At 36.9% G+C, this 17,817-nt stretch overlaps 1 protein-coding gene across 1 annotated transcript in view; it reads right to left on the reverse strand.

The window, feature by feature from the left end:
* CNTN5 (contactin 5) overlaps positions 1-17,817 on the reverse strand; it is a 1,555,907-nt gene that overhangs the window by 447,582 nt on the left and 1,090,508 nt on the right. The window contains exon 7 of the mRNA XM_043481782.1: positions 10,727-10,822. Within this exon, the coding sequence (XP_043337717.1) occupies positions 10,727-10,822 (96 nt within the window). The remainder of the gene's footprint in view (positions 1-10,726; positions 10,823-17,817) is intronic.

Raw genomic sequence — 17,817 nt, forward strand, 5'->3', positions numbered from 1 at the left:
TTATGCCTAAAATTATAGTCTCCTGCCCAGATCCTTTTCCTAGACTTCAAACTTACATATGCAGTTTTCTGTACTATCTACAGGTACATAACTCTTCACATATCCATGACTCAACTAAACCTATTCTGTTCTAAACCAATTTTTTATCTTAGCCATAAAACTAAGTTTCTTTTCTTCCTCAAATTCTGTTTGATTAGTGAGTGAATGATTGAATCAATTAATCCCCAGAAGCAATCATATAAGCAATCCTATAAAATCAAAATGACTTTAAATAGGCATATTAAGATTTCACATACTATTTCTAAAATAATAGAAATAAAATGCATAATTTTAAATTGAGTAGAAGGAAACATTCATTTAAAAACCTTCCATTAAATAAAAAAGTTTGAAAGAGTGAAATGAGGGCAAATAAATCATAGAAAAAGGATAGCAATTAGTAAAAAATGAGGTGGTATAAATAAATAGGCTAAGTTCATTAATTAAAAGATAATATATACTCAATAAGCATTTGTTGAATAAAACAGTAAGTACAATATTTGATATTATAAAATAAGAATTTTGAGAAGTTAATAAGTCCATTGATTTTTTTTTTAAGTCTTATTTGTGTTCATGGTATAAGTTATATATATATAGTGTGTGTGTGTATATATATATATATATAAAATAAAGTGATGCTTTATCCAAAATACATATTATATGGCATAAAATATACCAAAGACTGAAATCCTGGTTCCATCATTTACTAAAGATGAGAGCTTAACTGTTTCACTTAATCCTTCTAAAGTTTCTATAGGTTCCTCATCTCTGCAACAGGGATGACAAATAATGGCCAACTCAGATATTATGCAAGGATTATGTTGGCTGTGCTGTGCTTAGTCACTCAGTTGAGTCCAGCTCTTTGCGACCCTATGGACTGTCGTCTACCAGGCTTCTCCGTTCATGGGATTCTCCAGGCAAGAACAGTAGAGTGGGTAGCCTACCCCTTCTGCAGGGGATCTTCCCAATCCAAGAATCAAACCAGGCTCTCCTGCATTGCAGGCGGATTCTTTACCAGCTGAGCTACCAGAGAAGCCCTTGCAAGGATTTTATGGTTCAACAAATGTGAAAATATGATTGTATATTATAAAATGTTGCATTCATGATATATTTTTTAACTGCAGTCTATTAGATGTACAAAAATTTTAATTTCCACTTTGATATAAGTGTGCAAGCTTCTGAGATAATACTTCGGCACAAAATAGGACCAAAACATATTTAAAGTTAAATAGTAATTACTGATTTGCTATTTAAAAGTCTGTGGTGATAACCTCTAAACCTTTAAGTAATTCTATGCTTGGTTATAGATTTTATGAGGCTTATTTTTACATTTTCAGAGAACTTCTTTAATATAGTAAAACCCTGAATTTCAAAATTTCTAAATGACAAAACTGTTTTTTTGGCAACCAAAATCACTTTCTTCAGATGTGTTTCAGAATCTAAGAAGATATATCTATTTACAGGTAGTTGAATAGCTAGCTACTTCAGTATCCAGTCAAGATGTTTTTATTCACAGATATTACTGACAGGAATTAATATTGCTCTCTTGCAAAGTTAATGGGGAAATTCAGCAAATAAATCAACCCTAGCTTTTGCTTTTAATCACAGGAAAAAAATGTGCATTGTACATCCATTTGAGGTAATAAGAAAATGGATTTGATGGCTATTTCTGAATATTATTTAATCTTCTTTGATGCAAAAAATGTTTATAATTTCATATAGTTATCTACACTAAAGTGTAGCACTTGCTAAACTTTGAAATAATCATCATCATATTTGAATAATATTTGAAATAATAATATTTGAATGTGACATTAGGTGACCCAAATATCTATCATAAATAAGAGCTGGTTATGATAAACTGATAGCAGGAGCCTGATGAAAACTTTTTAAAGCCCTCTGAAACTCTCATGAGAATCAGCACATTTATTCAGTTATTAAACATGCACTTAATGAATACTTACTCTTCTACTTTTTCATATACTTACAAGTGTCATGTACTGCACAAAGTATTAGAGATAAAATATGAGGTAAAAGGTTTTGTACCATTAAGGAACATATAATCTACTAGGGGAAATTAAAATATTAGGAAACGTTTACTTCCAACACTTTACTTCATTTAAATTTTTGATAAAATAAAATAATAAGTCAATTGTGATTGAAAAGGTGGTAGTAAAATAAGAGTGGAGAACAAAAGAGAATCAAGCATCAGTTAACTAGGTATGCTGTGATGATCTGTTGGACTGATCACCCATTCCATAACACTTTATGGAGAAACTTGAATGAATATTTGGCCAACACAATACATAACTATTTCGACTTGACAGAAATTTGGGGCTGAGATTCTAATACGGATCAAGTTATTTACTCATTTCACAGTGCACAATCTCAGCCCACCAAAACAAAGGCAATTGTTGAGGCCTTTGCTAACAGGTGCCAGACCAGGAAAGCAATCACAAGGTCTTTTCATTGAGTAGCCCTGGCTTATTCTTTCTACACTCACCGTTCCTCTACAGCAAGAATTTTCTGACTTGACTTCCCCAAGACAATTTCAAACTTGTCTTTCTCTTAGGATTAATCCACTATTTCACAGTATGATTGTGACTTAAATTTAAAAATCCAATCAGGTTACAGTTTTTATTTTTATTTTATGTTTATTTTATTCTTCCATATTGATGATAGGAATAATGTTCATTTATCTCTTCTTCAATTCACAACATCATTATAAGAGAAAGGTAAATGGTAAGAAAATTTTCTTACTACACAGCTGATCTATTTTTCTTTGTTCTTAGGATTTCTTTCTCAGTTTCTGATAGTTATATATGGGCTAAAAACCTTGGCCAATTTTATTTATTTATGAATATTATGCATGTACTCACTCAACAAATGTTTTTGAGCCCCTACTCTATGCCAATCATTGTTCTAGATATGAGGGTCAGCACTGAACAAAAACTACAAAAATTCTGCCCTCATGGGATTTTTATTCTATTTCAAGAGGACAGGGAATAAGCAAGTAAGTAAATTTCTATAACGTATGGAAAGTGATTATCATTGTGGAGAAAAGAAAGCAGAGAAAGAGGAAAGGGATTGTTGGGGTTCATATCAAAATAGGAAAATTAGAAAAATTTTCACCAAGCAGGTGAGTTTTGAAGGAAGATTTGAATGTGAAATAGTGAGCCATTCAAATGGCAAGCATAAGAGGAATCAGGCATTGAAAATAGCAACTGGAAAGACTTTGAGGCAAGACTATACCTAGTTCCTGTGGAATATCAGAGAAACTAATATAACTATATATGAAAAAGCAAGAAAGAGAATAGTAGGCAAGGTCAGAGAGATTATATGGAGTCAAATGGTAAGGATTCTCCAAGTTATTGTCAGTCAGTCAGTTCAGTCACTCAGTCGTGTCTGACTGTTTGTGACCCCATGGATTGCAGCACGCCAGGCCTCCCTGTCTATCACAACTTCCTGAGTTTACTCAAACTCATGTCCATTGAGTTGATGATGCCATCCAACCATCTCATCCTCTGTCACCGCCTTCTCCTCGCATCTTCAATCTTTCCCAGCATCAGGGTCTTTTCAAATGAGTAAGTTCTTCATATCAAGTGGCCAAAATATTGGAGTTTCAACTTCAGCATCAGTCCTTCCAATGAATATTCAGGACCAATTTCTTTAGGATGGACTGGTTGGATCTCCTTGAATTCTAAGGGGCTCTCAAGAGTCTTCTCCAACACTACTGTTCAAAAGCATCAATTCTTCGGCACTCAGCTTTCTTTATAGTCCAACTCTCACATCCACACATAAGTACTGGAAAAATCATAGTTTTGACTAGGTGGAACTTTGTGGAAAAGAATATCTCTGCTTTTTAATATTCTGTCTAGGTTGGTCATAGCTTTTCTTCCAAGGAGCAAGCATCTTAATTTCAGGGCTGCAGTCACCATCTGCAGTGATTTTGGAGCCCAAAACAATGAGCTGGAGCAGTGGCTGTGTGGTGCTGGAGTGACTGTGAGGAAATACCCCACATCCAAAGGGAAGCCCCATCAGACAGTAGGCACTGGAATAGCAGCTGTGAAGCGCTGGAGCAACTTTGCGGAGATATCCCATGCCCAAGGGCAAAGGAGAAAACCCAGAAAGATGGTAGGAGGGATGAAATTGCATTTAGAATCAATACCCCCATACCACCCAGAGATACTCAGAGGGCTCAAACAAATCTTGTGTGTACCAGGACCCAGAGACCCCACAGAGACTGAGACAGAACTGTGTTTGAGTGTCTCTTATGGAGGTACGGGTCAGCAGTGGACTGCTGCAGAGGCAGCGGCTCTGGGTGCAGCAGACTTGGGTATGGCATAAGCCATACTCCTCTTGGAGGAGGTCATCATTAACTCTACCACAGAGCCACCAGAACTTACACAGAACTGGGAAACAGACTCTTGGAAGGCACAAACAAATTTGTACACACCAGGACCCAGGAGAAATGAGCAGTGACCCCACAAGAGACTGACCCAGACTTGCCCATGAGTGTCCAGGAGTCTCTAGCAGAGGCGTGGGTCGGTGGAGGCCTGCTGCAGGGCTGGAGGCACTGAGTGCAGTAGTGAATGCATGGGACCTTCTGAAGGAGGGCGTCATTATCCTCATTACCTCCACCATGGTTTGGTCCCAGGTCAAATAACAGGGAGGGAACATAGCCCTGCCCAGTAACAGAAAACTTGATTAAAGATTTACTGAGCATGGCCCTGCCCATCAGAACAAGACCAAGTTTCCCCCTCAGTCAGTCTCTCCCATCAGGAAGCTTCCATAAGCCTCTTATCCTTCTCCATCAGAGGGCAGACAGAATGAAAACCACAATCACAGAAAACTAACCTATCTGATCACATGGACCATGGCCTTGCCTAATTCAAGCTATTGTCAGTAAGGACTTGAGCACTGACTGAATGAGATGGTCTATTAGTCTGCTTAGGGTGCCATTGCAAAATGTCATAGACTGACTGGCTTAAACAATAGTAAATGATACTGAGGCTGGAAGTTTGAGATCAGGGTTTCAGCTTAGTTGGTTTCTGCTGAAAGGTCTCTGACTGGCAGATAGCCACATTCTCACTAAATTGGAAAGAAAGAGCAAGCTGTCTGATATCTCTTCTTCTAGGAGCACTAATTCCATCATGAGGGCCCTACCCTCAAGGTCCCTCTATACACCTAGTTACTTTCCAAAAGACCCATCTCCAAATATTGGGGCTTCATATGAACTTAAGGTTAACTCAATTCAATCTTTAGCAGACAGGAAGTTTTTGGAGTATTTTGGACAGAGAGGTGACATGATAAAAACTATAAGGCTATGGATTTTCCAGTGGTCATGTATGGATGTAAGAGTTGGACTTTAAAGAAAGCTGAGCGCTGAAGAATTGAAGCTTTTGAACTGTGGTGTTGGAGAAGACTCTTGAGAGTCCCTTGGACTGCAAGGACATCTAACCAGTCCATCCTAAAGGAGATCAGTCCTGGGTGTTCATTGGAAGGACTGATGATGAAGCTGAAACTCCAATATTTTGGCCACCTCATGCGAAGAGCTGACTCATTGGAAAAGACCCTGATGCTGGGAAAGGTTGAGGGCAGGAGGAGAAAGGGATGACAGAGGATGAGATGGTTGAACAGCATCACCGACTCAATGGGTGTGAACTCTGGGAGTTGGTGATGGATAGGGAAGCTTGGCATGCTGCGGTTCATGGAGTCGCAGAGTCAGACATGACTGAGAGATTGAACTAAGGTCACGCTTAGCTACCATGTTGAGAACAGATTTTTAAAAGATAAAGGCAAAAATAATAGAGAACCGTTAAAAGGCTATTGCAATATCTCAGGTAGGTGATAATTATACCTTATACTAGAGAACTGGCATGGAAGGTATGAGAAATCGTCAGATTTCAGATAAAATTTATAGTAGGACCAATAAAATTGCTGACAATTTTTATGTGAGGTGTGAAAGAAAGTAACAAAAAATGTCTCAAACACTGATGAATTGCAAGGAATGGAATTGTCATTAATTTAGGGGGAAAAGATCTCCTGTTTGGGGAGGATTTAACCAGGCATTCAGTGTTTCTCAGGGTGAGTGTGCAGTGTCTATTAGCCATGCAAATGGAAATGCTGAATAGGCAGTTAGATGTACAACCAGATTCCTGATTGGAGACATACATTTGGGAGATGTCAGTATTTAAAGAGTATTGTGGGGTGAAATATCAGGGAATGAGGCTATATTAAAGAAAGAAGTTCAAAACCTGACATGTGAGTGGCTGTCAGATCATGAGTTTCAGGAGATGGGGCAAAATCAACACAGGGGATTACGAAGTAAGGTAAGAGGAAGACTAGTGTGTGTGGAATTCTGCAAGAAGGTGTTCTATGAAAGAAGGAGTTTCCAACATGAGGACTGAAAATAATGTTAAAATGTTAAAAAGTGTCATAAACTGAGGTATATCCATACAATGGAATACTATTCAGCGATATGGAATAACATACTGACAAATATGGGCGCACCTTAGAAACATTAAGTGCACACACACAAAAACTGCACATTGTATAATTTCACTAAAACAAAATTTTTAGGAAAGGTAAAAATGTAGAGACAGAAGGTGGATCAGTGATTGCATGAGGACATGGGTGGAAATGCCTTTGTGAAATAATGGAAGTTCTAAACTTGGACTGCGGTGAACATCGTGTTAAACATACAGAAGCTCATTGAACTGTACACTTAAAACAGGTGAGTGTTCTGGGATAGAAACTGGCTCTCAATAAATCTATTAAAAGGTTAGAGAAAGAGACAGAGAAAGAGGGCAGAAAGCAAGAAACAGACAAAAAGACAGCATCAGAGTTGAACTGGATAATGCACATACAAAGCCTCTGAAGAGTTTGCTATGGAGAGGAGCAGAAAAAAAATGAGGTGGTAGCTGAAAGAGGAGAGGTTTGCTTTGTATTGTTTTGTTTTCAGATGGAGGAGGGGACAGTATGGTTGTACCCTGTTAGGAATGACCCAGAAGAAAGTAAATAATCTGTGGTGAAAATTTAGAAGAGCGGAACAGAAAATTACCAAAGTGATTTATTTAAGTAGATAAATAAGGATGATTACAGTACACAGGTTGACGGATGGGCCTCAGAAGCACAGCAGTACATCTGTACTAAAGAAGAGAGGTTAGAATATGAAACAAATGTTAATGAGTGTGTAATCTGGTGATGAAGGCTTGTGTAAGTTATCTTCTAATTGCTTTTCTTTTCACAATGAAATGGTTATCAGCTGAAAGTGAGGATGGGAGAAAAACTGAATGATGGGAGACACATTGAAGGTTTGACAAAATTACAGTGAGAGGGCTAGATTTGTTTTTTTTTTTTTTTTCCCCTTAATTTCTGGTCAGCATAAGTGCACTTGAGATTAATAGTTTGGATTTTTAATTTAGACTGCATGCACGAGTGCAGAGTCACTTCAATCGTGTCTGACTCTGCAACCCTATGGACTGTAGCCCACCAGGGAATCTGTCCATGGGATTTTCCAGGCAAGAATATTGGAGTGGGTTGCCATGCCCTCTTCCAGGGGATCTTCCCAAGCCAGAGATCCAAACCACATCTCTATGTCTCCTGCATTGGCAGGCAGGTTCTTTACCACTACCACCGCCTGGGAAGCCCCAAAATTGAGACTAATGTGCCTAACTATTTTCATAGTGTCATCTATACATACATATGTATATACATATGTATTGGCTGTACTGTGAGGCTTGTGGGATCTTAGTTCCCAGACTGACCAGGGATCGAACCTGTACCCTTGACAATGAAAGGGTGGACTCCTAGCCACAGGACCGCGAGAGAATTCCCTTTACAGTCATATAAGGTTGAGGAGTTTCAGGCTGAAGAATGGGTTTACATTGGGATTAGGATTTTGCTGAGTGTTGTGAGGCAAAAGGAGGTTGAAGTAATTAAGGTTGTAACTAAGAAAAGTGATAATGATTGAAGGAGAAAAATGAGACTCAAAGAAGGGGGAACAAAGGTGAAAAGGAGGTAGAATCAAAGATTTGTAGATTTCAATGAGGTTGAAGGGTTCCTGGAATCAAGGAAGCAGTGAGCAGAAAACGTACGTATTCTCAGTCGCTCAACCAAGTCCAACTCTTTGTGGCTCCATGGCCTGTAGCCTGCCAGGCTCCTCTTGCACATGGAATTTTCCAGGAAAGAATACTGGAGTGGGGTGCCATTTCCTATACTAGAGTAGGGTACTGTTTTCTATTCCAGGAGATCTTCCTGATCCAGGGAACAAACTTGAGTCCCCTGTGTCTTCTGCATTGGCAGGCAGATTCTTTACCAATAGTGCTAGCTTAACTGGAAGCCCAGTTAGGAAACCATAGCGGCTGGTAATAGCAGATGAAGTGCCTGAGAATGATTGTAAAACAAGACCATTGGAATGGCAAAAGGAAGACAAAACGAAAAGGAGTAAGCTGGGAGTGTGTAAATGACAGCAACGAAGATTTGCAGAGTCTAAATTGAAATTTTAAAAACGGAGGGGTCTTTTTTTTTGTAAGGAGAATAGAGAATGTTCAAAGAGGAGAAAGGAGAATATGTGTTCCAGTCTCACTTTGAATGGCACATAAACAATCTGACAGAATAAACAGCCATAACTTTAAAGGGCTGCAGTGGAAGCCATGTCTTTGTGGGATGTGCAAGTTTCAATTGGAACCAGAATATAATTGACATGCTCAACAAAAAGCTAGAGATATATTATAAGATTTGGCTAATCAATGGATAAATGGCCAACTTGTAAGTGTTAGACGTTGGCCTGGAAGCTGAGCAACTCTAGTTATTTCAGGTCATGCATGTGTTCCCCAAAATTCCGTTATGTTAACACTGATGTTTGAATAAGTCATTTCATATAACACTTCAACATGTGTACCTAGTAGAATATAACCTCATCTACAATTTTAAATTATCTAATAAGTCTAATATTTCTTATGACACATTGATTGTCATACAATACAATAACAAATAAGCCAGCTTTATTCTTGTTGATCTCAAAGAACACATTTTTATTTATTCAATTATTCATACATATTCTTATCTTATGCTTGTCATGTATACAATTCATTATACTATTGTTTTCCCATTATAAATCTTCTGTATATAGTTTTCTCTGCCAATTGGATAATTTGTTTATGTGTAATCTTACAGTTTTGCTTCTTGACGCATTCTCTTTCATTTCATTTTTTAACATATGTTCCAACAGCCCTACAACATAGATTGTATCTCAGAGAAAATCTTGCTTTTTTCCTACGGGAGTCGCTGCATATTGCTAATCCCTGTAAAATTGCTGATGAACACTTTCATCCTCTGCAGAGTCTGTTGTTGCCTCCTCCTTTCCCTAGCCCCTCTCCATCTTCCCCTCCTTTTTTATCTCTAACACTTATTTATCTAATACTTCTCTTCAAACTAAATATAATAACCCAACATTAAACATAACATATTAATTTCATAGGATTCTCTTAAGCCTACTAAAATCCATTTTGAAAAAGGTAAAACACATATAGGTAAGACTGGATATGTTTTCTCTAAAGTTCACAAACTACTCACAAAAGGATTGGAACAACTGAATTGACATATTGGAATTAAGTTGATATAACTCAGAAATTATTCCTCACAGCGATTATTATCTCAGTTTCAATGTAAAATATTTTCAAAAATATTTTCCTGTTGAAACTTAGCTTACTTTTCTTTCAATTAAAAAGAAAGTTAGGGTCTGATAGGATGAGAAACTTTCAGAAAACTGATTTGAGGTCTTATTGCAAAGTATGATAAGGATTATCTATGATAGAACAAAACTGGGCCCCAATATTACACTAGCAATGCAACCTAGAGACAAGTTTGGTTTTCACTCTAAACAAAAAAGAAAAACTGATTCAGGTTACCAGGATCCTGAAATCTGTTTCCACTTGTTAACTAAAATCTTCATTATTTCTCATGTAGAAATAGACATTTGATTTTCTCTCTTTCTCTTTAATTGATGCTGGCCTTTTTTAAAATGCATTATAGGAAAACTTCACTGAGTTGCAAAGAGGTACTCACTTCAAATTATAGAACTTAAACAAAATGGATATAATTATCTGTGAGTTGGGCAGGGGAAATAATTAATCTGAGCACAGCTGACTATTTTGTTACTTCAAACCCTGAGAAATACTTACCTACCATGATAACTTTTACAAACAAGAACTCAAGTAGTCAGAAAATAACAAGGAAATCATAGCTGTATGAAACTCAAGAAATATTTCTTCACATCTTTTGTTCCAGTGTGAAAAATTACGCCATAAACAACCCGGTCTCCAGCTTATCTTCCAACACAAGAGGCGCATTGGTGTTCATTTAACTCAACTCTGACATTCCCAACAATTTTGAAAAGTCCCTAACTCTCTCAGCTTATCACTTTCCCTGTGTTCCAGGTGGCAGGCAGAGACATCCGTGAGCAGGACGGTCCGCACTCAGGCCATAAAACGGTCTTATCAGAGGAGCTCAGTCTCCTGTCCTGCGGCATTTAGAGAATATGGTCTTTACTTACTCATCTGGCACCCTGATACACATCGAGAAAACCACGCACATGTCACCTGAATGTTCCCTGGTCAGCACCCTGTCTAAAGGAACGCGCACACGGGAGGAGAGGAGCAGCGATAGGAAACGGGAGGCGACCTACCTGGCGAGTGAGGCGGCGGCGAGCACAGGAGGACGACGCCTTGGCCTTCCCGCACGGACACCGCGCTTCTCGTCCGGCCGCTGAAGTTGCCCAGATCTGCGGACGTAACACAGTGATCAGATGCGAGGCAAGAAGGAGCTTAAAGAGGCACTGCTCTTGTAACGTGTCCTTGCTTGTCTATCATTATCTAAACAAGGTTTCTTTCTCTTTGTCGAGCAGTGAGAGGAAAGTTTTAACAATAAATCTCTACCATCCAATTTTAAATATTATGTTTTCAGACTATGTTTGCATTCCTAATTTCTATGTATAGTGCATACAAATTGCCAGTGTAGGGAGAAGTTAAACAATAGCTATATAACACATTGAATAGTTACTGTATTTCTTTATAATAGCTTTTACATATTAATTTTTCTACTACCAATCAAAGCCACTCATGCATATTAAGAACAGAAGTGGTTGGGGTGTCTGGTGCCCAAACCGCTTCCTAATAATCTGTCTAAAAATGGTATGTAATCATGCTAAAAATGGTATGTGAAACCAAGCATGAATTTGCCAAATTAGAGAGACTTGTGCACTCAAGCAAAATATAATGAAGATATAAGGAGTCCTTTTCTATAAATGTGAGTGAAAATGTCATGTTACTTTCATTTTATGTAAGCCTGGGATGGTGTGTACAAATTAATTATACTCATCCATTTTGATTATTCTAGAAATATTATAGTTATTGAAACACTCACTTGAATATATGAAGGACTAACACATTGAGTTTCAATTGTCTTCCCTTAAATTTTCTTGCATTTGCACAATTTAAAAACATTGCCCTAAAAATAAAGTGGCCTTAAAAAAGAATGGTATGCATTATTTATACTTCTTTTATTTTTTATTAATCTATTCATAGTTCAGTACATTTGTACCTTCCCCCTTTTTTCTTAGGCTTGGTTGATTAAATAAATGAGTTTTAGAATAGTTTCTTGGAAATGATAGGAGTTCAATATTTTTATAAATAAACATTGTCTTAGAATTCCCATTTTGTAAAATCTTGTTACCCTGGTGAGAAATGCTTCTTGAAAATGTTCTGCCTTTCCTATCACTATCAATTATAAAGGAGATTTAAAAAAAAAACAAAAAACTTCTCATCATTTCATGCTAAAGTTGCATTGTTTCATAATAATACAATGTAAACCCTCAAATTTAATGTTTGTTAATCTGATGAATGATGAAGGTAAGCAGTCAAGAAAATATACTGAATGGATATGAAAGAGATAAATCATCAACTTTAATATTCTAAGAGAAACTCTATAAATTACATCTTTGAGAGAGGGCTTACAATTTAAAATTTGCTGAATTTATAATCCAACCTTTTAAAATAAATTCAAAACCATGAAGGACTAGTAAACAGTCAAGGCATAATGAATAAATAGGAAGGAATTCATTATTGAGGAAAGTGTTTAGGATTTTACATACATTCTGCATTTCATTGTAAATAGTTAAGTATATAATAGTTACTATAAATAAGTAAAGTGGTAAAACAAAAAGGAAAATTTATTCTACTACTTTTTTTGGTGGTTTGAAAACCTACACACCAACTTCTAATAAAAATCAGTTTCATTAACTTTCAAATGTACATAATGCGTGGCTTTAAACTCATTTTCATTGACACTTAAAGATAGAAGCTGTCTTTCTTGTTTTCCCTAACAAATGCCCTCAATCTGAAAAAGCATGACGAGGTTTCCAGTTAACTTCCTTTGACTACTCTTACAAACACAACACAGTGAGCAATGACGTTGTAATATCTCTTTAGAGATTATATGGTCTTATTTTCCTCTTTTCATCCTCATTGAATTTATAAATTCTGGAAAGCTATTTGGATATCAATTTATTCTAACTAAATTTCTTAAATGTTTTCTTAAAAGTATATATATTTAGCTTCTAATACATTTACTACAAGTTTTTATTGTGCTCATTATGACTTTTCAAATCAACTTATTATAGTTAAAATATTTTAACAGCAAACAATCCCAAATGAATGCCTATTTCTCATAAATTGAAGTATTGGTATGGCCTAGAAATTAGACACAGAAAAGAAAATTATAGAATAACTATGACCTGAATTGTGTTTTGAGATTTCAATGACTCAAAGGGTAATATCAGCCCTAACAGCTTTATTTTGTATCATCTGTTAATACAGGTAAAATTCAACAGTTTCTCCTGGAATTGTCTTTGTGTCATTGCTTCCTATGAGCTATAGCATCAGCAGTACAAAAATAAATGGATTTTTTTCAATTGTGAATAGATCATTTTTGTCTCATAAAGACATATACAGAAATACTAAAGAAAAGCCTGCACTTTGATGGAGAGTGTGCTTTTTTCGTTTAAATCTTTTCTCCTAAAATAAAAAAGAGTAAACCTCAATTATTTTTAATGTAAAAGTAGTCCTTGTGTCAGGCAAGATTCTGGTTGATCTGAGACCAGATTGATGTGAAAAAAATTCTTAATTGGAGCAGGAATGGCAACTAGAGAGAATAGTCTGAATAAAAATACTGTTGGTTGTTTTGATCTCATGGTTAAGAGAAAGCAGTTACTTTGCAGGTGCTCATCAGATAACTTAGTAAGAATAAGCATTCTATATATCAAAAAGAGAAATGCAAAAAAAAAAAAAAAAGAAAAGAATTTTTATGGATGAAGCTTTGATTATCTTATTGTCACTCACAGCAGGTTTGATCCCTGTGTCAGGGAGATCCCCTGGAGAAGGGAATGGCAACTGACTCCTGTAGTCTTGCCTGGAGAATCCCATGGACAGAGGTGCCTGGTGAGCTATAGTTCATAGGGTTACAAAGAGTTGGACATGACTGAAGTGACTTAGCATGCACTCATGGGAAGTTAAAAAAATAAGAATCTGTTTCTATGTTCTATTTTGATCTTTAAGGTGAAAAATGAGTTAAAGTAAAAATTTTACTACAAGAACTCTAAAATTCAGGTGCAAATTATAAACTGAAATAAGCTTCTTTCTGCACTTATTATAAAACACATGGACTAAAAGAAAGTAATCTGGAGGAGGAAGTTTGTAATAAAGAATCACAAGACCTCAGGCTTTATTTTCTCTCAGACCTGTTTTCCAAGTCCAGAAATTCATGCAGAGTTTGATAGTGGAGCTTTAACTAGAACTGCAGCTTACAGGATTATACCTATCCAACCAATTCATATAATTAATGATATGGCTGAGAGTCACATGTGACAGACTATAAGGTTGAAATGTGTGATAGGAAGCATATTGACCACAAATAAAACAAATATTTTCCTCAAGTCATTTAACAGGTATTTTTTTCAGTGCAAGCTCTATACCAAAAACTATGTTAGGCACTGATAATACAGAAAGGAAGAAAGACTTCCTAAAGGAAGACTGTAGATATATGAACTAATCATACAATTGAACTAATCAAGATAAATTGGAAGTGATCAAACAGGAGATGACAAGAGTGAACATCTACGTTTTAGGAATCAGTGATATAATTGACTGGAATAGGCAAATTTAATTCAGATGACCATTATATCTACTACTGTGGGCAAGAATCCTTAGAAGAAAAGGAGTAGCCCTCGTAGTCAACAAAAGTCTGAAATGCAGTACTTGGGAGCAATCTCAAAAATGATAAAATGATCTCTGTTTGTTTCCAAGGCAAACCATTCAGTATCACAGTAATCCAAGTCTATGCCCCAACCACTAATGCTGAAGAAGCCAAAGGTGAATGGCTCTATAATTATCTAAAAGACCTTTTAGAACTAACAGCAAAAAAAAGATGTCCTTTCATCATGGGGAATTGGAATGCAAAAGTAGGAAGTCACAAGATATCTGGAGTGACAGGCAATTATGGTGTTGGATTTAAAAATGAAGCAGGGCAAAGGCTAACAGAGTTTTGCCAAGAAAATGTACTGGTCTTAGCAAACACCCTCTACCAACAACACAAGAGAAGACTCTACACATGGATATCATCAGATGGTCAACACGGAAATTAGACTGATTATATTCTTTGTTGCTGAAGATGGATAAGCTCTACACAGTCAGCAGAAAACAAGACCGAGAGCTGACTGCAGCTCAGATCATGAGCTCCTTATTGCCAAATTCAGACTTAAATTGAAGAAAGTAGGGAAAACCACTAGACCATTCAGGTATGACCTAAATCAAATCCCTTACAATTATGCAGTGGAAGTGACAGATAGATTCAAGGGATTACCTTTGATAGAGTGCCTGAAGAACTATGGATGGAGGTTTGTAACATCATACAGGAGGCCATGATCAAAACCATCCCCAAGAAAAAGGACTGCAAAAAGGCAAAATGGTTGTCTGAGGAGGCCTTAAAAATAGCTGAGAAAAGAAGACAGGTGAAAGGAAAAGGAGAAAAGGAAAGATGTATCCATATGAATGAAGCGTTCCAGTGAAGAGCAAGGAGAGATAAGATAGCCTTCCTAGATGATCAATGCAAATAAATAGAGGAAAATAATAGAATGGGAAAGACTAGAGATCTCTTCAAGAAAATTAGAGATACAAAGGGAATATTTCATGCAAAGAATGGCACAATAAAGGGCAGAAATGGCAAGGACCTACAAAAAGCAGAAGATATTAAGAAGGGGTAGCAAGAATACACAGAAGCACTATACACAAAGATCTTAATGACCTGGATGACCAGGATGTTGTGATCACTCATCTAGAGCCAGACATCCTGGAGTGTGAAGTCAAGTGGGCCTTAGGAAGCATAAATACAGACAAAGCTAGTGGAGGTGATGGAATTCCAGCTGAGCTATTTCAAACCTAAAAGATGGTGCTGTGAAAGTGCTGCACTTGATATGCCAGCAAATTTGGAAAACTCAGCAGTGGTCACAGGGCTGGAAAATGTCAGTTTTCATTCCAATCCCAAAGAAAGGCAATGCCAAAAAAGTTCAAACTACCACATAATTGCACTCATCTTACACTTTAGCAAAGTAATGCTCAATAATCTCGAAGCTAAGCTTCAGCAGTATGTGAACTGAGAATTTCCAGGTATTCAAGCTGGATTTAGAAAAGGCAGAGGAACGAGATTAAATTGCCAACATCCGTTGGGTCATTGAAAAAGAAAAGGAGTTCCAGAAAACACCTACTTCTGCTTTACTGACTATTCCAAAGCCTTTGACTGTGTGGATTACAACAAAATGTGGAAAATTCTTAAATAGATGGGAATACCAAACCACCTTACCTGCCTCCTGAGAACTCTGTATGCAGATCAAGAAACAACAGCTAGAATGTGACGTGGAACACTGGACTGGTTCCAAATTGGGAAAGGAGTACATCAAAGCTGTATATTTTCACACTGCTTATTTAACTTATATGCAGAGTACATCATGAGAAACGTGGGGCTGGATGAAGCACAAGGTGGAATCAAGATTGCCGGGAGAAATATCAATAACATTAGATATACAGATGATACCACCCTTATGGCAGAAAGCAAAGAGTAAGTGAAGAGCCTCTTGGTGAAAGTGCAAGAGGAGAGTTTAAAAAGCTGGCTTAAAACTCAACATTCAAAAAACGAAGATCATGGCATCCGGTCCCATCACTTCATGGCAAATAGATGGGGAAACAATGGAAACAGTGGCAGACTTTATTTTTCTGGGCTCCAAAATCACTGCAGATTGTGACTGCAGCCATAACATTAAAAGACACTTGCTCCTTCAAGCAAAGGTCCTTGCCGACAAAGGTCCATCCCGTCAAAGCTATGGTTTTTCCAGTAGTCATGTATGGATGTGAGAGTTGGATCATAAAGAATGCTGAGAGCCAAAGAATTTGTGCTTTTGAACTGTGGTGTTGGAGAAGACTCTTGTGAGTCCCTTGGACTGTAAGGAGATCCAACTCATCAATCCTAAAGGAAATCAGTCCTGAATGTTCATAGGAAGGACTGATGCTAAAGCTGAAACTTCAATATTTTGGCCACCTGATGTGAAGAACTGATTCAGTGGAAAAGACCTGGATGCTGTAAAAGATTGAATGAAGGAGGAGAAGGGGACGACAGAGGATGAGATGGCTGTATGGCATCACTGACAGGATGGACATGAGTTTCAGTAAACTCCGGGAGTTGGTGCTAGACAGGGAGGCCATGCGTGCTACACAACGGCCAGGATTCAGGGCAACCCTAGTCCTCTGTGTGACCAGAGTAGAGTGCACTGCTGGGACGCATATGACATCTCCTATAAAAGGCTACTTTTCCAAGGTCAAGTGATATAGACAGCCTACCAAATACAAAGAAGTAAAAATAGCAGATCAGGCAAAATGAGGTGACAAAAGAATATGTTCCTAATAAAGAACAAGATAAACTGCAGAAGAATAAATAAGTGAAATAAAGATATGCAATCTCCCTGTCAGAGAGTTCAAGGTAATGACCTTAAAGATGTTGAAAGAATTCAGTATAAGTTTGGATAAACAGAGTGAGAAGTTAGAAAAATTTAATAAAGCAAGAAAATATAAAGAAGAACCAAACAGAGGTAAATAGTCTAATAATTAAAAGAAAAAATACACTATAAGGTATTAACAGTAAATTAAATAATAAGGAGAAACAGAATAGCGGGCTAGAAGACAGAGTAGTGGAAATCATTGAGCTGAACAGAGAAAGAAAAAAGAAAAGAAATAAACAGTAAAAAGACAGTTCAACAACATCAAACATATTAATAAACAAATTATACACACCCCAGAAGAAAAAGAGAGAACAAGATGGTGAAAAAAACATATCTGAAGACATAGTGGCTAAAAGCTTCCTTAATCTGGGAAAGGAAATAAACATCCAAGTCCAGGAAGAGAGAGTTCCAAACAAGACTAAACCAAAGAGGACCAGCCCAAGACCCACTGTAACTAAAATGGAAAAAAAAAAAAGAAAAAGAAAAAAAGAAAGAAAACTAAAGTGAATTTGTTTTATAAAGCAAAGGTAAAGCAGCTAATTATGAACAAATTCCTATGTTGTTATCAGTTGATTTTCAGCAGAAACTCTGCAAGCAAGAAGGCAGTACAGTAATGTATTTAGAGTGAAGAAATGGAACAACCAGGGATACTATATGTGGCAAGGTTTTCATTCAGA

Source organism: Cervus canadensis, chromosome 11 (assembly GCF_019320065.1).
Source record: "Cervus canadensis isolate Bull #8, Minnesota chromosome 11, ASM1932006v1, whole genome shotgun sequence".
NCBI lineage: Eukaryota > Metazoa > Chordata > Mammalia > Artiodactyla > Cervidae > Cervus > Cervus canadensis.